Below are 22,499 nucleotides of genomic sequence, written 5' to 3'. Positions count from 1 at the left end.
TGGAAGGTTGTGTTTATTTTGACAGTAAACTGATGATAGTAAAGTAGAAACAATGTAAAGAATACACGACGGAAACAACTGCAATATACACAACGGTAGAGAAAAATGTTTTTAGTTTTTTCCAACTTAACTGATTTGTACACACATCCCGACTACCGGTTAATGTGGTCAGTATGGGCTGTGGCCACCTCTGGCAAAAATACAGGCCTCACAACGATGGAGATGCTGTGAGTGAAATTATCGATCTCATGTTGAGGCAATAACGCCCATTCTTACTGGAGAGCTGCTTGCAAGGTGGTTGGTGGACGCTGAAGTGATGCAATCCATCTTCCTAGGGCACCCCAGACATGCCTTATGGAATTCAAATTGGGAGGGCAAGCAGGCACGCCATGCGTGCAATATCTTCTGTTTCCCATACAAAATCAACCACTCTTGCTCTATGAGGTCAATCACTGTCATTCATCAATACAAAGTCCTTGCAACAACCACACGAGGTCCCAAGAACTCATCACGATACCTGACAACAGTTAAACCCAGCCAGTTCCCCAAACAGTTTCAAGAAGAGGTGCTCATGTGTTCAACACAATCCCTGCCCATAACATTAGGGATACTCCTCGATATCGGTCTATTTCCATAATAATGTTTGGGTCCCAAAGTCGTGTTCTACATTCATAGAGAATCACTCTCCAGCCCAAATTGAGACTCATTTGTGAAAAGAACAGTGGCCCACTGTTCAACCTCCCAGGTGGCATGATGACAACTCCACTTTAGATGTTCCCTTCGGTGAAGATGCATCAGACGTACACATACAGTAGATCTCCAAGAATAAAGGCCATTCTGCTGAAGCCTTCTGGACAACATTTGTCTCGATACAACATGTCCAGTGGATGCTGTGAGGTCAGATACCAGTTGCTGTGCAGTGTTAAGGCAGTACCATCATGCCCTTACATACAAATAACAATCCTCTCTTTCTGATATCATTTGTGGCTGGCCCTGCCCTGGTCTTTGGAGTACTGTTTCGGGTCCCTACAAATTGTTGGCACTTCCGAGAAACAACAGAACGATTCACATTAAGCCATCAAGCCTCATAAGTTTGCGAGTGTCCTACACTGCAGAGTGTCGGCAGGTGTCTTCTTTGTGCCATACTGTGACGCCAGCGACTGTATACACAGCAATCCGGCAAACACTAACCCGTTTGATAAGTGCCCTGATGTCATTGTGGACATGGTTGTCCATTGATCTGAATGCCATTTGCCATGCAGAAGGTGATTGTATGGACATCTGCTGATAGTTTGTGTGATTATACGGTGAATTAGACACAAGATGGGGAAATAGCAGTTTGTTGCTTTAATTTTGGACACCAGTGTATTTAGGAAACTTCAGAAACCACTTCCAGCGCTCTCCTACATCCTCAAAAGTCAGCAACCTCTGTTGAGGAAGCACGGGCTCCTGATTTTGCACTTTTGTGGGCTGTAACACTTCCTTTCACTTTATTTGTTGTAAGTGAGCACATGTGAGTGTTGATTACAGACGCTCTCATCCAATTCAGATGAAATCCCAGTTTGTGCAGCTTTAGAAACATATCCCGAATTATTATTATTAGAGAAATCACATCTTCTGGAGGGGGAAAAAAGGGGAAAAAAAAGAAACGAAAGAAAGAAGGAAAAAATGACAGAAGAAGCAACTCAGAAAGCAATACACTTATTTGAAGCTAATTTTGTCACACAAAACTGACAAAAAGCAGTTACTAAAGGAAGTTATAACATGAAAACCAGGGTAAAAAGGAAAATGGATAGGAACAGAACAGGAAATTAACCAGTTGCTTTAAATGTTTGGGAGAAAAATCTTTACAACCTTCTACAAGAAGATGGGATCCCACAATGAATCAGAGTCTACATGAGTTAAAACATAAACTGGTGAATTATTAATATTTAATTTGATGCAGGTTAAACAAATTACACATGTACTTCCAAATCATAATTTTCAGGAGCAGTGACGTTGAGGCAACATTAACGCTATCCCCTGCAGAGAGGGTTTTTCAAGACAAATACAATATGTTCTCTCCTTATTACTGTATCATAACTGTTATTGTTCAAATGGCTCTGAGCACTATGGGACTCAACTTCTGAGGTCATTAGTCCCCTAGAACTTAGAATTAGTTAAACCTAACTAACCTAAGGACATCACACACATCCATGCCCGAGGCAGGATTCGAACCTGCGACCGTAGCGGTCTCGCAGTTCCAGACTGCAGCGCCTAGAACCGCACGGCCACTTCGGCCGGCAACTGTTATTGTTATAATAATAATAATAATAATAATAATAATAATTATTATTATTATTATTATTATGTGCTATTTATAATGCTTCATTCATCGAGATAAATGACAATTTGGTTGTTGATTATGGTAATTATATGAGCTTATTCTGATATGTAAGAGCCACGTCTATTACTTAGTAGCCTGCAGTGCCACAGCTAGAGTTAACTTAGGTTGCCAACATTTTGTACCCCTTTGCGATGGACAGTTACAGCTATTAACTTTGTAAAGTATATCTTCATAAAAATACAAACAATTTCTGTCTTTGGCATACATATATGTAACAAGGAACAGACATGACACCTCTTGATGGCCCATTATCCTCATCGACTAGATCAAGTTCATATGACAAGCCACCATCCTTGGAGAAAGCAAAATGTTTGTGAGAAACAGGCTGAACAAAGTAGCTCATTACCACAGAATTACACAGGCTGAAGTAATAGAGCAATTGAAATCAATAAGGAAGCAAATGGAAAAAGAAGCTATGATAATCATCTTACTTAATGCAAAGGAGAACTATGAAAACAATGTGAAAGAGTAAGTAGGAAATTGAAACTAGTTGTAATATATATACTGTTCTTCAGGAATTTTGTAAAGTTTCATATATAAAATAACACAAAATCCTGCATTTTGTATTACAATTGCAACTTCTTGTCTTTTTTCACATGCTCTCCCAAGAATTTATCTCAGTTACACTCTTCTTCATTATCGACATTGTCATGAAAATCCTGAGCAGGATCTTCAAAATCTTCATCCTGTTGGTGTTTTGCAATGTTATGGTGTACAAAGCAGCAAGATATAATTGCTAAACAATGGAAAATCCAGGATGGAGTGTAACAATATAATGAAAACAATAGTTCCTACTCACCATGTAGCGGAGATGCTGAGTCGCAGAAAGGCACAACAAAAAGAATGTTGGGAAGTTAGCTTTCGGCCAACAATGCTTTCATCAAAGGTAGCAACATACGCACGCACTCACACGCGCGCGCGCCCACAAACACACACACACACACACACACACACACACACACACACACACAAGTGTGTGTGTGTGTGTGTGTGTGTGTGTGTGTGTGTGTGTGAGAGAGAGAGAGAGAGAGAGAGAGAGAGAGAGAGAGAGAGAGAGACCAAAGGCCTTGTTGGCCGAAAGCTAACTTTCCGACAGTCTTTTTGTTGTGCCTTTCTGCATCTCAGCATCTCCACTATATGGTCAGTAGTAACTATCCTTTTTATTATAAAACTGCAATTATTGGGGCATTTGGTAATGTAACTCTACACACATATTGTAAAATAAGAAACTGCTTCTTCAGCTGACCAAAATAAGATTCTATCATGACCCCCTCGTTTTTTCAAACCTTGTTGAATGTTTTGTGACTCACCTCTGGTAGATTATAATAGGGGACCATTAATCAGGGATCTAGGCCATGTCCTTCATCACCCAACAGAACAATTTTCTTAAATTCATGTACTACTTCCCAGATGCTTGAATTTTTCCATGTCTGATTGTCATGTACTGACCCATGCAAGCTATTTTCAATGCTGGTGAACCATTCCTTTGTATTGCATGTACCATGCACATTTATACTAGAATAGCCCTTTCTATTGATATATTCATCATCACAGTGTATAGGTTTTGGAATCTGCACATGTGTACAGTCAGCCATACCAATAGCACTTTGAAATGTACATTTTTCTAGCCACTTGTTTTTTTGCCACAGCCACTTCATGTGCTGGCATAGGAAATTTGATCAACAGGTCAGCGTTTTCTGTTATCTTTTTAGGAGCACTGCCCATTTGTTTACTAACTGTAGTTTGATGAAACCCTTTCTTCTGCTATGCCAGACTGGAATCCTGGATCAACCGCATACCGCAGGAAAACCTTCATCCTCTATTTCGACGGCAGCGCTCTGCCTCTTCTTCTCCCTGTGGCTAACAGAAAATGATTCACAAACCTTTTAACAATTTCTTCATTGAAATGAGTTCTACAGTGCTCTCCAAGTGGAAATCGGCATGGTCTGTAGCATTTTACATGGTGTACAGATGCTGCCAGTTGAGCATATCTGCACACTGCAAACATGAGTATTGGCCTTCACATTTTAGAAGCTATTGCTTCCAAAATGAAATCAGAGCTTCTTTTTATTAATACAATATATCTAATGCCAAAGCCGGAGATTTGAAATTTGAAGGAAAAGCATTTGCTTCCGTTTATTCATATGGCCCGTTGACTTGCAGACAGGAAAAATCAAGATATTGTTTTTCATTTGAGCTTTTGACAACAAGGCCTTCTTCTAAAGCAGAAAACACACACATTCATACAAGATCAACTCTTGCATGAACATGAAACTTTTTCTGGCAACTTAGGTCTCAGAGGCCAGAGACAGTGATTATGTATTTTGTGTGTGTGTGTGTGTGTGTGTGTGTGTGTGTGTGTGTGTGTGTGTGTGTGTGTGTGTTTTCTACTTTAGAAGGAGGCCTTGTGACTGAAAGCTCAAACGTATAGCAATACTTCTGTCATGCCTGTCTGAAACTCAGTATCTCCTCTACATGATGAGCAAGAATCTAAACTTTCCACTATATTATTGAAATTACCATTGGTGATGTATAGCACACTTTACTTTGAACATTGCGTTAGTTAGAAGTATTTCCACCAATAAACATATATCTGATATATTGTAAGCTACTTATTGGAGAGAAACTTTAATAAAAAATTTCTGTAATTAACTTGCTACAGCTGTAAGATATTTATAGAAACACTTTTTTGCCATCAGCTGTATATATTTAAATTTATTTTTGACCAGTTTCTATTATTTCAATCATCATTAACTGGAAGAAAAATTTAACATCTGTTGGAACAAAAATGCATATTTCTCATAGAGGACACGAGAGGAAAAGGTAGATTGCTACTCACGATAAAGATGACATGTTGAGTTGCAGACAGGCACAATGAAAATATACATACATATTAAGCTTTCGGTCACAGGAAATATACACACATTCATTCACATAAGCAAGCACACCTCGTACACACATGACCGTCACCTCAAATGGTTCAAATGGCTCTGAGCACTATGGGACTTAACATTTGAGGCCATCAGTCCCCTAGAACTTAGAACTACTCAAATCTAACTAAGCTAAGGACATCACACACATCCATGCTCGAGGCAGGATTCGAACCTGTGACCGTAGCGGTCGCGCGGTTCTAGACTGAAGCGCCTAGAACCACTCGGGCACACCTACCATCACCTCAGGCAGCTCAGATCGGTATGCAGCTGTTGCATAAGGTGGCGAGAAGGGTGCTGTCTGGTGGAGTGTGCACAGACTAAACTACCAACAGGCACCAGTGGGGCGGGGTGGAGTTGGGCAGGAGGCATGTAGCAAAAACAGAGAGGAGTGAGGAAGGGGAAAGATCGGTGCGTGTGTTTGCAGAGGGTGGCAGACAAGGAGGGTGAGGGGATGAGAACAGGGAGGAGGCAATAGGACAGATGCTGTGAAAACTGTTGGGTGCAGGGTGTTACCGTAGGTTGAGGTCAGATCAATATCACGAATGGAGAGTATGTTGTAAGGATACCTCCCATCTGCCCAGTTTAGAAAAGCTTGTAGTGGAGGGGAGGATTCAGATAGCTTGAGTAGTGAAGCAGCCACTGAAATCAAGTATTGGCCACAGTTCGGTGGTGGCTGTTAATCCTGGTGGATGGTTGGTAGTCATACCAACATAAAAAGCTGTGCAACGATGGCAGCAGAGCTAGTATATGACATGGCTGCTTTCTCAGGTAGCCTGGCCTCTGAAGTGCTGGGTAGGTGGATTGGGCAGGTCTTGAATTTGGGTCTTCCACAGGAATATGATCCCTGTGCCAAGGGGCTGGGATTTCCAGTGGCATAGGATGAAATGAGATGTTATGGAGATTCAGTGGGTGACAGAACACTACTTTAGGGAGGGGGGGGGGGGGGGGGAGGGTGAAAGATCTAGGGTAGGATGTCCCTCATGTCAGGGCATAACGATACATAATCAAAGTGCTGACAAAGGATACGGTTTAGTCGTTCCAGTGCAGGGAGGTATTGGGTGACAAAGGGGCACTTGTTTGTAATTGGTTTTTTGGGGTAGTGAGGAGATTGGTGGTGTGTGGGGAAAAGGCATGGGAGATCTGTTTGCAAACTAGATATGGGGATATTGCCTATCTGTTAAGGCCTTGGTGGGACCCTCAGCATACTGGACAAGAGAGTTCTTGTCATTGCGTATATGTTGTCCCCAGGTGGCCAGGCTGTGCGGGAGGGATTTTTTATTGGGGAAGGGATGACTGCCATCAAAATGCAGGTACTGTTGGTGACTGGTGGATTTATTGTGGTCAGAGGTGTGGATGGAGCCATCACAAAAGAGGTGGTCAACTTTCATGAAAGTGGCATGCTTGATTGAGGAGGATCAGGTGAAGCATACGGAAAGAAGGTGTTGAGGGTGTGAAGGATTGAGGATAGGGTGTCTTGACCGTGAGCCCAGATCATGAAAGATCTCAATGAAGCTGAACCAGACTAGGGCTTTGGTGATGTGGTAGGCTAGGAAGGTCTCCTCTAGATGGGGCATAAACAGGTTGGCACAGGAGGGCGCCTTGCAAGTGCTCATGACTGTGCTGTGAATTTGTTTGTGTACCATCCCTTCAAAGGAGAAGTAGTTGAGAGTTAATATGAAGTTAGTAAGGTGTATGAGGAATGAGGTAGTGGGTTTGGAGTCTGAAGGATGTTGGGAAACGTAATGTTCAGTAGTGAAAGACCCAGACTGTGGGCATGAGGGATGTTGGTGTATTGGGAAGTGGTGTTAACAGTGACTAATAGGGATCCAGGAGCTAAAGGGCTGGGGATGATGGAGAGTTTGAAAGAAATGTTCAGTACTTTTGACATGAGAGGCTAGATTATGAGCAATTGGTTGGAGGTGATGGTCATTGAGAGCCAAAATTCTTTCAGTGGGGGCACAATAACTAGCTACAATGGGGAATCCAGGAATGTTGGGTTTGCAGATTTTGGGGAGCATGTAAAAGTTGGGTGTGTAGGGTATTATAAGGGTGAGGAGGGAAATGGATTCAGGGGAAAGGTTCTGGGAAGGACATATGACTTTAAGCAGGGACTGAAGGTTATGTTGGGGCTTCTGGGATGGGATCACTCTGGCGGAGTCTAAAGGTGGAGTAGTCAGATAATTAGCAGTAGCCTTCCACCAAGTAGTCACTACAATTTATAACAACGGAGGTGGAAATTTAGTCTGCAGGTATGATGATTACATCAGGATTTGTTTTAATGTTGTGTATGGTTGTCCTTTCTTCAGCTGAAAGGTTGGTGTTCTGAGGAAGGGATACAGGGCAGGATGGTGAGGCCAAGTTGGAGGTAAGGAATTCCAGGAAGTAGTTTGGTGGGAGGTGAGGAGGATCATAGTTGGATGGTGGTATGAACTGGGAGAGGCAGAGTTCAATGTTGGTATTAGGCTGGCTTTCGTTTGAGGAATCGGTGACAAGGAATGTTTGCATTGCACAGATTGGGAGAAGGGTAGGTCTTTACCAAGTCCAACAAAGTTAAATTTGTGTTAGGGCTAAAGGTGTGGCCTTTGGATAGGTCAGAAACTTCCGTGGGGCTGAGGGTTTTGTTGGAAAGGTTAACAACAGTGTTATGGGAATGTTTCGACTCTGCATTTTGTGAAGTGTTTGTAGGGAGTTTTGGTGGCTGTGGCAAATTGAAAAGGTCAGCTGGGCATGGTGTGCATGCTATGAGGGGTTGATGGCACAGAACACTTGGGTAGGACAGGGGTTATAGTGGTGCTCCGAAGCAGCAGGTGGTGTCAGCAAATTGGATAACTTATGGAGGTGGTGTCTGGAATGATTCCCCAGGTGCTGAAGGGCAAGGGATTCAGTTGGAGAAACGGGATGCATGTAACAGGGATTGCGCAGCAGCAGTATATTGTGGAGAAGCAGAGGTTATTCTGGGATGCCTGTGCCATGGAAATGCGGTTTTGCAGGACCAAGTTTGTGAGGGCCATCTCCACCATCCCCAATCCTTCACCGTCTGGATCCCTACTCTTAACTATAGACACCACTTTTCTATACACTAACATCCCTTACACCTATGGTCTTACCGCTAACTGAACATTACCATTCACAATGTCCTTCAGACTCTAAACCCACTGCTTATTCCTCATACATGCTACTAACTTTATCCTAATTCACAACTACTTATCCTTTGAAGGGAAGGTATACAAACAAATCCACAGCACAGCCCTGGGCATCAGCATGGCACCTTACTATGCCATCCTAATGATGGAAAATCTAGAAAAGACTTTCCTAGCCTCCAAAAATGTCAAAGCCCTAGTCTGGTTCAGTTCATTGATGAGATCTTCATAACATGGGCTCAGGGCCAAGACACCTTATCTTCATTCCTTCCCAACCACTTCACATGGCACTCCTCAACTCAGTGTGCCATCTTCTTAGATGTTGACCCTCTTGTCTCTGATGGCTCGGTCGACACCTCTGTCCACATTAAACCCACCAACTGCCAACATACCTCCCCATTCCACAGTCTCCTGGCACTGTTCCTGTTGGCAGTCTGGTCCTTTCACACTGCCAGATAACTGCTTCCATTCCATGTGACAACTGCATTCCGGTCTGAGCTGACAGAGATGATGGTCATGTGTGCATGAGGTATGCTTGCTCATGTGAATGAATGAGTGTGTGTGTGTGTGTGTGTGTGTGTGTGTGTGTGTGTGTGTGTTTCATTTTCGGACGAAGGCTTTGGCCAAAAGCTAATGCATAAATGACTTTCCATTGTATGTGTCTACAACTCAACATGTAATCTTTATGGCAAGTACAAATTTATCTTTTCCTTATATTGTTGATATTCCAACCTGGAGTTCCCATTGTTTGCCTTTTCATAGGAGACACATTAATATACCTAATGTACCAATGGCAGAATGTGGAATGTAAAATAAGCATATTTTGGCATATCATGAAAAACTTAGATAAATGGCATTTACACTCCTGAAAGTTAACAGGTGACTGGCATCTCAGACCTATTTTTAAATAACTGAAACTGGTCAAGAATAAATTGAAATACATATATAATGGATGGTGAGGGCTCTCTGCAAGTACTGTTCTGAGCTGGCAGAATTTAAAACTGTGATATATATTTTACAGAAGCGTAAGTAATTAACACAAGCTGGAGAGACACTGATAATTTTTAATGAGAAGATTGTGAACCTGTGTAGGGCAAGTAACGATGTATTTTAATGAAATAGGTGACACACATTGGTATACCACAGAGGTGGCAAATGTTGTGGGCAGAAGACATGTTCTCTGCACATAATATGTAAAGTGCACTTTTGTAATATACAGTGACTCCACTCATTCAGTGCTGTCTGCGACATTTGGTTTATTTTGGAATGTTGCTTATCAGTCACAAAATATATATGAAACAACAAGAGGTACAGTTAATAAATAAGATATTATCTAATTGGTATAATGTGCTAATATGGGTTTATTTTTACATGTCAAATATGAATATAACACAATGAGAAAGAAAAGGACTATTTGAATAAAGAACAAAAGAAGATTTACCTAGCAGGCATTAGATGAACATGGTAATAACTGATGAATATGACTATGTATGACTTCATCTTGGAAAAAGACTTTATAAATGAGTCTGGTTTTAGATTACTGCTCTGTTATTATTCTGGATGGTAGTTGATGTAATGGACAGCCATTTGTTTCAGACTTTAATTTCTCTGTAAAGACAAACTAACTGGATGACAATATTTTCTTATATTGACATGTGATAACTGCCGGTTACAAGAAGTAGAGAAAGCTACCTCTTAGGAAATTTTAACACATTTTGTTAATGTTTTTGTAATCCTTGCAACCATAAGGAATTATGAAGTAGTCTACCAACAAATATATGTGATATATACTGTTTCACTCATGGGTGTCAAGTGTACCTTGAAAATCAAATCAACTTCAATATTCTTTGTCATTTAACTGTACTGGGGATAATTAGAATCCCTGTTGACACGCAAAAGAATTTACCATTTTTGTGTTCATCGCACTAGATTAGAACTATGAATCACATGGCCTAACTTCTGAAGTTTTCACAAGGCACAGAAAGTATAAATTAAAATTATATTAAAGTTAAAATAATATCTACTCATATGTCATCATAAACCTTTACTGCCTTTTTCTCTAATATACACATAACAAAAATCAATTTAGTATTAATATGAAAATCTTTAAAATCAAATAAATAAAATTATTATTTCAAATACTGAAATGTTATTTTCGCCACAAAAATATTGAGTGGTCCTTCAAACAAGTCTGCTGACCTGGAGTATAATGCCTTCGACACTAACCCACTCAACCAACTTAGATACAAAGTTTTCACTCTGCAGTGGAGTGTACACTGATATGAAACTTCCTGTTCGATTAAAACTGTGTGCTGAACTGAGATTTGATTTCAGGACCTTTGATTTTTGTCGGCAAGTAGCCTACTGACAGCTATCTAAGAATGACACACAACCTGTCCTCACAGCTTTACTTCCACCAGTACCTCATCTCCTACCTTCCACATTTCACTGAAGATCTCCTTCGAAACTTGCAGGACCAGCACTCCTGGAAGGAAGGATATTGCGGAGACACTGCTCAGCTACAGCCTGGGTGATGTTTCAAGAATGAAATTTTCACTCTGCATTGAAATGTGTGCATATATGAAAAGGAGTGATAATCCTCCAAATTTCACGGAAGAACTTCTGTGAAGTTTGGAAGGTCGGGGATGAGATACTGTTGGAAGTAAAGCTGTGAGTACGGGTCATGCTTGGGTAACTCAGTTAGTAGAGCATTTGCCGACCAAATGTGAAGATCGAGAGTTTGAGTCTTGATCTGGCACACAGTTGTAATCTGCCAGGAAATTTCATATCAGAGCACACTCCATTGAAGACTGAATGTTTCATTCAGGAAACATACCGTAGGCTGTGACTAAGCCATGTCTCCATGGCATCCTTACGTACAGGACTACTAGTCCTGCAAGCTATGCAGAAGAACTTCTGTGAAGTCTGGAAGGTAGGGGATTAGATACTGGTGGAAGTAAAGCTGTGAGAACAGATTATGAGTCATGCTTGGATATCTCAGTCGGTAGAGTACTTATCCATGGAAGGCAAAGGTCCCAAGTTCGAGTCTAAGTCTGGCATATAGTTTTAATCTACCAAGAATTTATATGACAGATTTTGCTTAAAAATATCAGGTCTTATTGTCCCACATTTTAAACCAAAATTTGCAAAACATGTGCCTGCATTTTGACAGGTACTAAATATAACAATGCCGCCTCTAACTTATGACATCTGGGCAACTTCAACCACTATCAGTTTAACAAAATCAAACAATGGAATATCCAAGATGAAATAACAACAATATGAAAAGGATAGATTGGTACTCACCACATAGTGGAACTGTTGAATGACACACAGACACACTGAAAAAAAGACTGCTAGGTATTATACGCTACCAAATGTGGATTCTCCACAAGTACTGTTCCTTTAGCATCCACTGCTGTGCTCGTCTCCATTAATGCCATCTCTCTCTACACTAACATCACTAATGCCCATAGCCTTGGTGATACTGAACACTAAGTTTGCAATGCTTGACTGACTCCAAACTTAAAACCTCCTTCCAGGTCACCAGGATGACCTACATCCTCACCCACAATTACTTCCTGTTTGAAGACATCTATGCTAAAGCAATGGGCACCCAAATGCCACCATCTTATGTCAAATTATTCGTAGGACATCTGTAGGAATCCTTCCTAACCAACCAGAACCCCAACCCCTTATTAGGTTCAGACTCAATGACGACATTTCAATCTGGATCTGGACTGAGGGTATGGACACCCTATCACATTTGTCCAGAATCTCAACACATTCTCACTCATTCGCTTCACCTGGTGCTCCCAGCCCAACAAGCTCCCTTCCTCAAAATCAACTTCCACCTTGAGGATGGCTACATCAGTACCTTTGTCAACATCAAACCTATCAAGCACTAACAATATTTCTATTTTGACAGCTGTCATCTGTTCCACACTGTGAAGTCCCTCCCACTCAGCCTAGCTACCCACAGTCAATGCATCTGCAATCAGAAGCAGTCCCTCTCCAATTATGTTGATGGTGTAGCTGAGGCCTTTAGGGACAAAATTATCCTCCTGACATTGTCCAGGAACACAAAAACGAAGCTCCTGCACACTGTCTCTACAGTCACCTACCTTCCCCAATATACCCACCGGCCAGCAACAAATAAAAATAAGCACATCCCCCTTCCTTCCTCCAGTCAAGATTCGGAACCACCCAGGACTGGAAAAACTAAACACCTCCTCCATTAAAGTTTTGACTATTTGTCCGTTTGTCCTTGTGTCCTGAGATGAGAATTATCTCTCCCACTATCCTCCTTCTCCCCCCCCCCCCCCCCCTCTCACAGTGGTATATCGCTGCCAATCCAACCCATGCCTGCCATATCCTTGTCCATGTCTATACCACTCAAATGATCATCCCATGGCACGTATGTCTGGAATAGATCTAGATGCAACACCTGTCTCATACATCCACCCACTACCACCTACTCTAGTCCTGTCACAGGTATCTTTGTCTACACTGGCATGTACATCTACATACATACCACACAAGCCACTGTATGTGCAAGGCAGAGATTACCTTGTACCAATACCAGTCATTCCATTCGCAAAAGGAGTGAGAGGAAGACAACTATCTATACTCTTCCATACAAGTCCTAATTTCTCTTTCCTTCTATTCACAGTCCTCACTCAGACTGCATACTAGCAGCAGAAGAATAGTTCTGCAGTCAGTTTCAGATGCCAGTTCTCTGAATTTTCTTAATAGTGTTTCACTCTAAGGATGTTGTCTAAGCTCCATGGATTCCCTTTCGAGTCCACAAATTACCTCTGTAATGTGTACTGATCGAACCTACCGGTAGCAAATCTAGCAGCGTGCTGCTTAATTCTTTGGCATGTTTCTGTATCCAGACTGGTAGGGATCCCAAACACTAAAAAAGTTCTCAAGAATGGGTTGCAATGGATGTCTGCATGTAGTCTCCTTTATGGAAGAGCTGTCCTTTCCTAAAGTTCTCCCCAACAAACTGAAGTCAAGTGTTCACCTTTTCTACCACTGTCCTTACCTGTTCATTCCATTTCATATTGCTTTGCATTTCATAAACATGACTGTCCAGCAACAGATCATTAATACTATATTTGATGTTATATGATAGTTTTTCCTACTCATCTGTATTAATTTTTTTTTCAGCATTTACAGCAAGCTGCCATTCATCACACCACACACAAATTCTGTCTAAGTTAGTCTATATCCTTTTACAGTCATTCAATGACAATACCACAGCACACAGTCGCATATTGCTCCTCGCTCTGTCCGTCAGATGGTTTATCTATAAAGAGAACAAGATTGGTCCTACCACACTCATCTGGGGCACTCCTGACAATACCCTCATCTCTGATGAATGCATGCTATCAAGGACAACATACTGGAATCTATTACTTAAGAAGTCCTCCAGCCACTCGCATATCTGGGAACCTATTCTGTAATTCCACATCTTCATTAAGAGACTACAGTGGGGTACCACGTTAAACACTGTCTGGAAATCTAGGAATATGGAATCTGCCCATTGTCCTTCATTCATGGTTCGCAGGACATCATATGAGAAAAGGGCAAGCTAAGTTAAATATGAAAAATCAATTCTAAATCCATGCTGAGCTATGGGCAGAAGTTTTTTTGTCCAAAGGAAATTTAATAAAGGGCCAATAATACCATAGAGTACACTGCAAAACTGAATTGGGATTTCACACAGACCTGCCAACTTATCTGTTTTCAATTCTTTCAGCTGCTTCTCTTCACCAGATACACCTATTACCACGCCCTCCATATGGGAGTCAGTACAATGGTCAAACAGCAGTATCTCTGTATGGTACCCCTGCAAAACTGACTTCTTAAATTTAAGCTTTTCTTTTACCATCTTCTATTGCTGCACCAGATTTGTAGCTGAGTGACTGGACAGAAGCCATCACACTACTTAGCAATTTTATGCAAGACTAGGATTTTCTCAAGTTCTCGGCGAGATCTCCTACCAAGGGTGACAGTGGAAGTTGTTGCATGCTTCACTCATTATATTTTTATAGACGCACAATTTTCTACTAACTTTTGCTTTTCAACAATTCCATTTTCTTTTTAGAACAGAATGTGCAACCATGTCTGATTTCTTAGTATTTTCCGAATTTTGTTATCAAGCCCTAGTGGGTCTTTCCCATCCATAAATTTGCTTACTCAACACATACTTCTCCAGGGTGTGATTAACAATCAGTTTAAATTTTGGCCATAATTCCTCATCGTCCCTCTATACTGGGAAATGATGTCCAATGAAAGTCTAAGCAGGATGCTAACAACCGCTTGTCAGCTCTTTCGAGCACAAATACTCTTTCTACGTTCTTGGTGGATTTCTTATCTTTAGTAACCATCATCAAGATGACATCATGATCACTAATTCCTGTCTCTATACTGTCATTGTCAATAAGGTCAGGCATGTTATGTTCTGAACTACTTCAGAAGGCTGTTTGTCCATACCACCTGTAATGATTCCATAGACATCCCAGTCTATACTCTGTAGGCTCATGTCACCGCCAACTAATATTGCATGACTGGGTATTTCTGTGCTACTGAGTTGAGTTGAGTTAGGCATCTTTGTCGTGTCCAGATAACGCCAGAATCAGTTTTGACCTGAATAAACAATATTTTTATGAGCTGCAATGAACACTACACCTCCTAGAGCATCTTATCTGTCTAATTGATATATAGCATGTATCAAAAAGAATCATCCGATTTGGCACATCTATATTTCTGAAACCAATAAACATATACAATGAATTTTGTTTTTTGATGAATGGGAGACACAAAGTTTTTTTCATACTTTTCATAGGCGTTCAATATGCCTCCCTTGAAATGCACAGAATACGTCAATGTGGTATTCAAATTGTTTGCAACTGCAGTGAGCATGTCTTGAGTTACAGGTTCCACAGTTGCCGTTATGCGATGTCTCAGTTCTTCACAGTTGTTGGTAACAGAGGGGCATAGAGTCTTTTATAAACCACCACAAGAAATAATCACATACAGTCAGGTCTGGTGACCTTGGTGGCCAGTAATGTAATGCTGAATCATTTGGTCCAGTGTGACTGATCCATGGTCCAGTAATCCTTTGATTCAAAAATCCCCTCACTTCCAGATGCCAGTGTGGCAGGCCCCATCCTGTTGATAAATGAAATTGTTCAAATCAGTGTCCAACTGTGGGAAAAGAAAGTTCAAGAATATGGAGATATGTGCTTCCAGTAACAGTGTTCTCAGCAAAGAGAAATGGATCATACACCTTTTCTCATGAAACTGCACAAGACACACTAAATTTTGGAATTGTTGATGCCATTGTCTAACGCTCTGTGCTGTAGGAGAATCCACACCATACCTAGTACGAAAGTCATGCAGAACCATTATTACTGACCCGCACTGCGCAAAGCGTATAACACAAAACATTTACTGCTGCTCCAAAACCAAGTTTTACTAGAACTGAAGTTGACATACCCTGCTGCCATGTAGCGGGAACCGTGTAAAACTTGAGAGTTTGCTCTTTCCAGTATTATAGTTGTTCATGCACATGTGTCAAACAACATAATAGTTATGATTATCATGATTCTGTTTGATACAGCCTGTACGTTCCACTCCTCACTAAACATGTTGGAGTTGACTACTTCAGGTTTCATTCATCCCTCAGTTCAGAGGCTAATCTGAGTGTGACAACTTCCTGGAATCCAGTAAATTCAAGAATTTTGTTATGAATGCTTCGACTATTTACTGTTAAAGTTTTGATTGTAAAAGTGTCTTTACTTTGCATGCGCACACTATCAACTAGACAAAAACACCCCCATGTACACTCTGTAAGTGCTCTGCAACCTGATGAGCTGCTTTCTGCATGTAATGCACACTGACATATCAACTGGAATCCTACAATTCTCCAATGCAATTGACAATGGTCAAAAGAACTGCAGCCAAGAGCACCACAGAATCAATGAGGCTCTTGTTGAGACTATCCACTTGCTTCAAAATAAAGGTACTTCCATCAGTACAGGGTACAATAATCCAAATTGTAAGCTCTGCTTGTATCCAGCAAGTGAAGCCAGCTGCCTGTATGACTAAAGATGGCCTCTGACTCTAAGTGACAATCATCATTGGTGCCGACATGAGCCATCAAGATGCAGATTACTGCACCCTGCACCACTGATACCCACACACAGGGTCTCTCCACATCTTGGATGAGTCTCACATGGCGGATACACCGAGCCCATGTTGGACTCCTTTCCAACACTAGACACTGTTTTCCTAATGGGCTCTATAAATCTCCTGGTACTAGAGCTACCAATAACCGGCAGACACCTCTTCGTATTTGCCCACTCAGAACCGATAGAGGTACTCAAGGTACCCTCTGCCACACACCGTCAGGTGGCTTGCGGAGTATGGATGTAGATGTAGATGTAGAGCCTGCTGAAGGAGCAGTCATTCGCTCCTACCCACAGTGTGAATGGGCCAGACCTGACAGCAAGTCCCCACACTGACACTCTACCTCGAGTGACAACACATACAATACAATAGGAGGTGGATCCTATGTCAGGTATGCTGTGTGGTACCTTAGAAGAAGAGCTTAAGGGTGGACAAGTGAGACCTGAGGTGCTCCATACAATGCACCAGAGTCTCGCTGCCACTACACTGTGAGGCAGCAATTTGCAGCAGCTGACCACAGCCCACACTATCTTAAGCTTTTTTGAACTGTGGCCAGCTCCTCCTGAATCTGTATACACACACACACACACACACACACACACACACACACACACACACACACACACCATCCTACTACTGCTAATTTCAGAAGTAAGCTATAAAACACACATAAAAAGCTAATTATGTTACTTGCTACTCTCCTGGTGTGTGACAAATGGAGGTTGGCACAATCTCCTATTCCATCAAAGGCAACGCCACCTATGAAAACAGCTACCTGACCTACCAACTTAACAGCAACCACTGTACTACATTCTATGTAAGCATGACAACTAACAAGCTGTCTGTGCACATGAGAGGGCTCCACCAAACTGTGTCCAATAGACGGATTGACCACCCAGTTGCTGAGCATGCCACCCAACATGATGTGCTTGTCTTAAATGACAGTTTCACAACCAGTGATGTCTGGATTCATCCCATCAACACCAGCTTTTCTGAACTGTCCAGATGGGAACTCTCTTTGCAATATATCATTTAGCTGCCTCTATCCCCTTCCATGCTTCCACTCCAGTCTTGTACATGCGCTCTACCCCAACAGCACATGCATAGTCCTTTCTGCCCCCCCCCCCCCCCCCCACCTTCCGCAGCACTCACACACGCACCTGACACTGCACCACATTACTTCTGTATTCTCGCTCTCCTCCCCCCCCCCCCCTCCCCCAACAAAAATCGCATTGTCTATGTCTGATGAAAGATTTAGCTGAACAGCTTATAATATCTAGTCTTTTTTTCTCCAGTGTAGGCACAGTCAGTGCCTCTTCTATGTGATCAGTAGGAATCTGTCCTTTTAATATTATTGTTATTTAGTTTAACAAAACTTACGCAGACAGATTACAAAGCAAAGAAGCACATATTACAGTACAAAAATAGCCTAAAGCATAGAATCATCTTCTCACCTTAGCTAAGGCCTGCAAAGGCTTAATAAATGCTGAAAATTGGATTTCAATGTCTGGAAGGTCTCCTTTCCGATATTTCCGAAACAGAGATACAGTTGCTTCCTTTTTAGACCTTTCTGCTTGGAGTTCCTTTATCTTCATGGTGCGTCTTACCTCTCTTTTCGCAAAGTAATAGCCAATTTTCTTCTCATCTCTTAGAAATCTTCGCTTAAGTTTGTCAGTACTTACATTTTGTTCACTAATCCCTGCATAAATAATGAAGTGGTGTTATTATGGAGAAATTAAAATCAGGTAAGCATTCCGTAAAAGGATGCAAATATAGACTTCTATTAGCAAAAATATCTGACCTTGAAGTGCTGCAGAAGAACCTGATTTTGTATTTTGTGGTGCAGTATTACTTCTAGTTGAAAATAATGAACTACTGGTTAAAGTGAAGGCTGGATTTTGTTGATAGCTCTCAGCAACTGAAAAAAGATACAAATCAACAGTCTTTGAAAAATAAATAATTACTAAAACCAGACAGAAACATAATGATCAGTTCAACTCTACAATTTGTAGAAAAAGATGCTGTACTTGTGTGTGGCAGAACAGTAAAACTATGTGGCCCATCTTAATGTTGGAAATAATGAGTGCTGAATGACATGACATACAAACCTCTATCAAAATCTGTTGCCCTCCCCTTCTATTGCTCAATAATTCAAAGCACTCCACAACTGTGCAAAAGAGCAATCTATAGAGAGTATAGTACTGAAATACTTCCCCGTACATTTCATGTGTAGTTTACAACCGGAGTAGCTGCTTTGTGTGTGCTGTGCACGCTTGAGCTAATCAAGGCCAGTCCTACAATTCTCCACCCCATAATGCAGATCCAAAAGTCAGCAGCCAATACAATCACAGAATCATGTTTGAGAATGCTGGATATACCTTCAAATAGCAAGAGGTGGGAACATGTAATGTGCCGAGGAACATTGTCCAACATAATTGTTTTTGGTGATCCAGGTAGTATGGCTGGGAAAGAATAATGTTGCATTGGCGAATTGACCTCTAAATCTTTGAGCAAGGTACACTCACTGGTCAATATTATTGTGAACCTGCACTCCTTCCCATGTGCACATTTTCTGGGATGCATTCGGTTCTGACTGCATTTTTCTGGATGACAATGTGTTAGTGCATCGGACAGCGCAAGTGGAGGAGCTCCTGGAACAAAAGGATATTCAGCGAATGGACTGACCTGAGCACATTTGGGAAGCCTTGGGAAGATGTACTGCAATATGTCCACATGCACCAAAGGCCATCCAGTAGTTGTCAACAGTGCTGGTTGTGGAATGGAACACCATACCACAAGAACTCCTTAACAGCCTTGTGTCCAGCATGGTAGCATGTTGCAGAGCCTGCATTATTATTCATGGACATCTCACACCCTATTAAGAACCATGTTCTACCTGAATTGCGGTGACTTCAGCATAATTACTGTCTTTGAATAAAGGTGTCATTTATATCCATCTATTTGTGTATCTCTTTTCAGTTACCTTTTGTACTATACTGTAGCAGTTCTTTCTACATATGGTCCAAGTTTTGTGCTACTTGGCAGTGGCACCTCACGCAGAAGGTGCTTTCGTACTTAAGTTTTGCACACCAGTGTACTTTTAAACACGTCATTAATAATCTCTTCTGTTGCTTTCTCTCTAAGGGGTTTTGTTATAACACTAGTTCATCCACAAAAAGTACCTATTCTGCTCGGTGAATGTTAAGTGGAAGTTGAGGAGTAGGAATTGACCAAAATTGAATCACTAAGATTTTTCACAGTCACTAAGATTTTTCACAGTCACTAAAATTTTCTGCACTTCTAATACTGTTTGACTTATTCAGCACAACATTTGGCACTCTGTTAAATATGATACAAACCAGCTGCATGTAAAGCCATCAATTTCATAAAACTTGGGTTTTTACACAAGAGTAATAAAATCTACACAAATATCCATCTTGAAACGGTAACAAAAAATACTAACTGGCAATATTTTATGGTTCAAGGCTTGTACTATTTAATAACTGATTGTATAAATACCATTGTCCATCGAGCAGGCTTTCTGGAATCCAAACTGAGATATGCTAAGTTTGTTTCTGGTTAGTTGTGAAGAGTACTGTGGTGTACATTACTTGTTTGAATATTTTGGAAAAAGATGTTGTAAGGAAATTGGATATTATTATTTAAGTCTTTCTTGTCAGCTTTCTAATAATGAAATTTAACAAATGTATATTTTAATCTGTCTGGAAAAATTCCCTCTTCCAATGATGCATTACATATGTCCCTCTCTTCACTCTTTTTTTAGTTCAAACAACTTTCCAGAATTCTGTTTTGAGATTCCATGAGCACAACATGAGCTTTATTTACAATTTTTATAATATTATTAATTTCAGAGAAGGATGTTAGAGATACTTCTATTTGCTTGAAGTTTTGTGGAACAGCATTTTTATTATGTATTCTCTTCCTTTTTCAACTGAACCATATAATCCTGCTCCATTTAGAAAGTGATTATTAAAAATACTTGCAATTTATGAATTATCAGCCAAAACATTGTCATTTAGTCTAATTGTTATTGTATCTCATACACTGACTGGTTGTCATGTCTTCCATTTCATAACACCCCATATATTATTAATCTTATTGTCTGCAGTATTAATTTGTGTCAGGAGGTGTATATATATATATATATATATATATATATATATATATATATATATATATATATATATATATATATATATATATATATATATATATATATAATCTTGACTTATTCTTGCCTCTGTTCAGATTTCCCTTCTCCTCTTACATGAATTTAATATTCATAGCTTAATTTTTTAATGGATTTTTTGAAAAACTTTTTAGGAAAGATACTTTCAAATACTGACACAAATTTACTATGGAATACACTGCATTTCACACTTTCATGTCTTTCTATATATACATATTATTGCATACCACCTCTTAACTTATTCTTCAAACATTGGAACCTGTTCTCATTAATAAGATTCACCATTTTGTATGAGCAAGTAAGAAGCTACCTTGTTTATTTCCATTAATTGTGAAAAGTGATCAGAAAGAACATTATTAATAATGATTTGGAACTCACTCATTGTTTAAGCCTGACCACTGTCTACAAAAGTGTTGCCAGTCAAGGTCTTCCTATCCTGCTGTACACTAGTTGGAAAATTTACAATTGAAATCAAAAAGAAACAGTCAAATGATGGTTCCATTTCATTCTTTCCCGTCACATTCTTTTAAGAAATCTTCAAAAATTCTTCTTGTCTGACAGTAACTCAATAATAAATCTAGATTTCTCAAATAGTTGAAAGTTTCCTAGAGGGGGACCCATAGACTGTTATAAGTGCAAGAGAGAGATTTTGCAGTAATAACTCACTGTTACAGGGTAACAGTTATGATCTACAAAAAAGGTGCACGAGTCAATATTTCTGACTTTGTGTCCAGCTTTTACGTATGTTGCAACTCCTCCTTTTTCCATATTCACTACATATGATAATGATGCTAGGCTATAATCTCTCATATTTAACTTTTCTATACATGTGGTCTCATATTACCTGGCTATATTAGTTGCACTAAACTATGTATTTACACATACCTTTATCCTGAATTAAGAATGAGAAAGGAATGTGTTCATTACTATTCACAATTCCAGAATATTTTCAAACAGAATAACATTTAAAATCAGTTAATATAAAGCACCATTTACAGGGATGGGGATCATGGGTAGCTTCTTCTATATAATTTTGGATGTTTCAACTGGGAGTTGCATAATGCCCGAAATGAATGTGGGTGTGAAGGCCTTTTTATTATGTCCAGAACAGGAAGTGTTTGGTTGTCAAACTGTGTTAAATTGTATTTATATGAATAAAGCAGAACAACACACTTTAGAATTATGAAAAAAATTTTGACATGTGCCAGTTGCTGGAAGGGCTTATGCTGCCCCAGTGGCTGAATGTTGGTTAGGGGTGTTATTAGCATCTTGCAGATGTTTCTCAAAAGGTACTTTTCTGAGATAAATGTTTCAAGCAATGCTATATTCTTCTTCTGGCTTTTATATGTCGATAATCCATACCATTGCAGGCAAGATTTCCAATCAATGTATCAACCATCCCCCCCCCCCCCCCCTTTCCAAGTGACATTAGTACTTGTACAATAGGTACAAGCAACAGCTGATTTATTTGGTTGGTGACTGTAGGTATGTTATCAAGCAGTGTTGAACCTTACTATGGAAGGGATTACACAGGGAAGCAGAACCCTATGATGGCTTTTCTCATAGTCAAGGATGTCTTTAATAATTCAGTAGGTCTCTCAGCTATACTGAAGCATGATAAATGCACT

General features: G+C 40.3%; 1 protein-coding gene across 1 annotated transcript in view; it reads right to left on the bottom strand.

The window, feature by feature from the left end:
* LOC124803212 (DNA-dependent protein kinase catalytic subunit-like) overlaps window positions 1-22,499 on the bottom strand; it is a 561,762-nt gene that overhangs the window by 184,853 nt on the left and 354,410 nt on the right. Inside the window, exons 32-33 of the mRNA XM_047264427.1 lie at window positions 18,463-18,579; window positions 18,116-18,360 (exon numbers count right to left, since the gene is read on the bottom strand). Coding sequence (XP_047120383.1) covers window positions 18,116-18,360; window positions 18,463-18,579 — 362 coding nt within the window. The remainder of the gene's footprint in view (window positions 1-18,115; window positions 18,361-18,462; window positions 18,580-22,499) is intronic.

The sequence above is a fragment of the Schistocerca piceifrons genome, chromosome 1, assembly GCF_021461385.2.
Source record: "Schistocerca piceifrons isolate TAMUIC-IGC-003096 chromosome 1, iqSchPice1.1, whole genome shotgun sequence".
Taxonomy (NCBI): Eukaryota; Metazoa; Arthropoda; class Insecta; order Orthoptera; family Acrididae; genus Schistocerca; species Schistocerca piceifrons.
The sequence above is the reverse complement of the archived record's forward strand: the minus strand, read 5'-3'. Positions and strand labels throughout refer to the sequence as shown.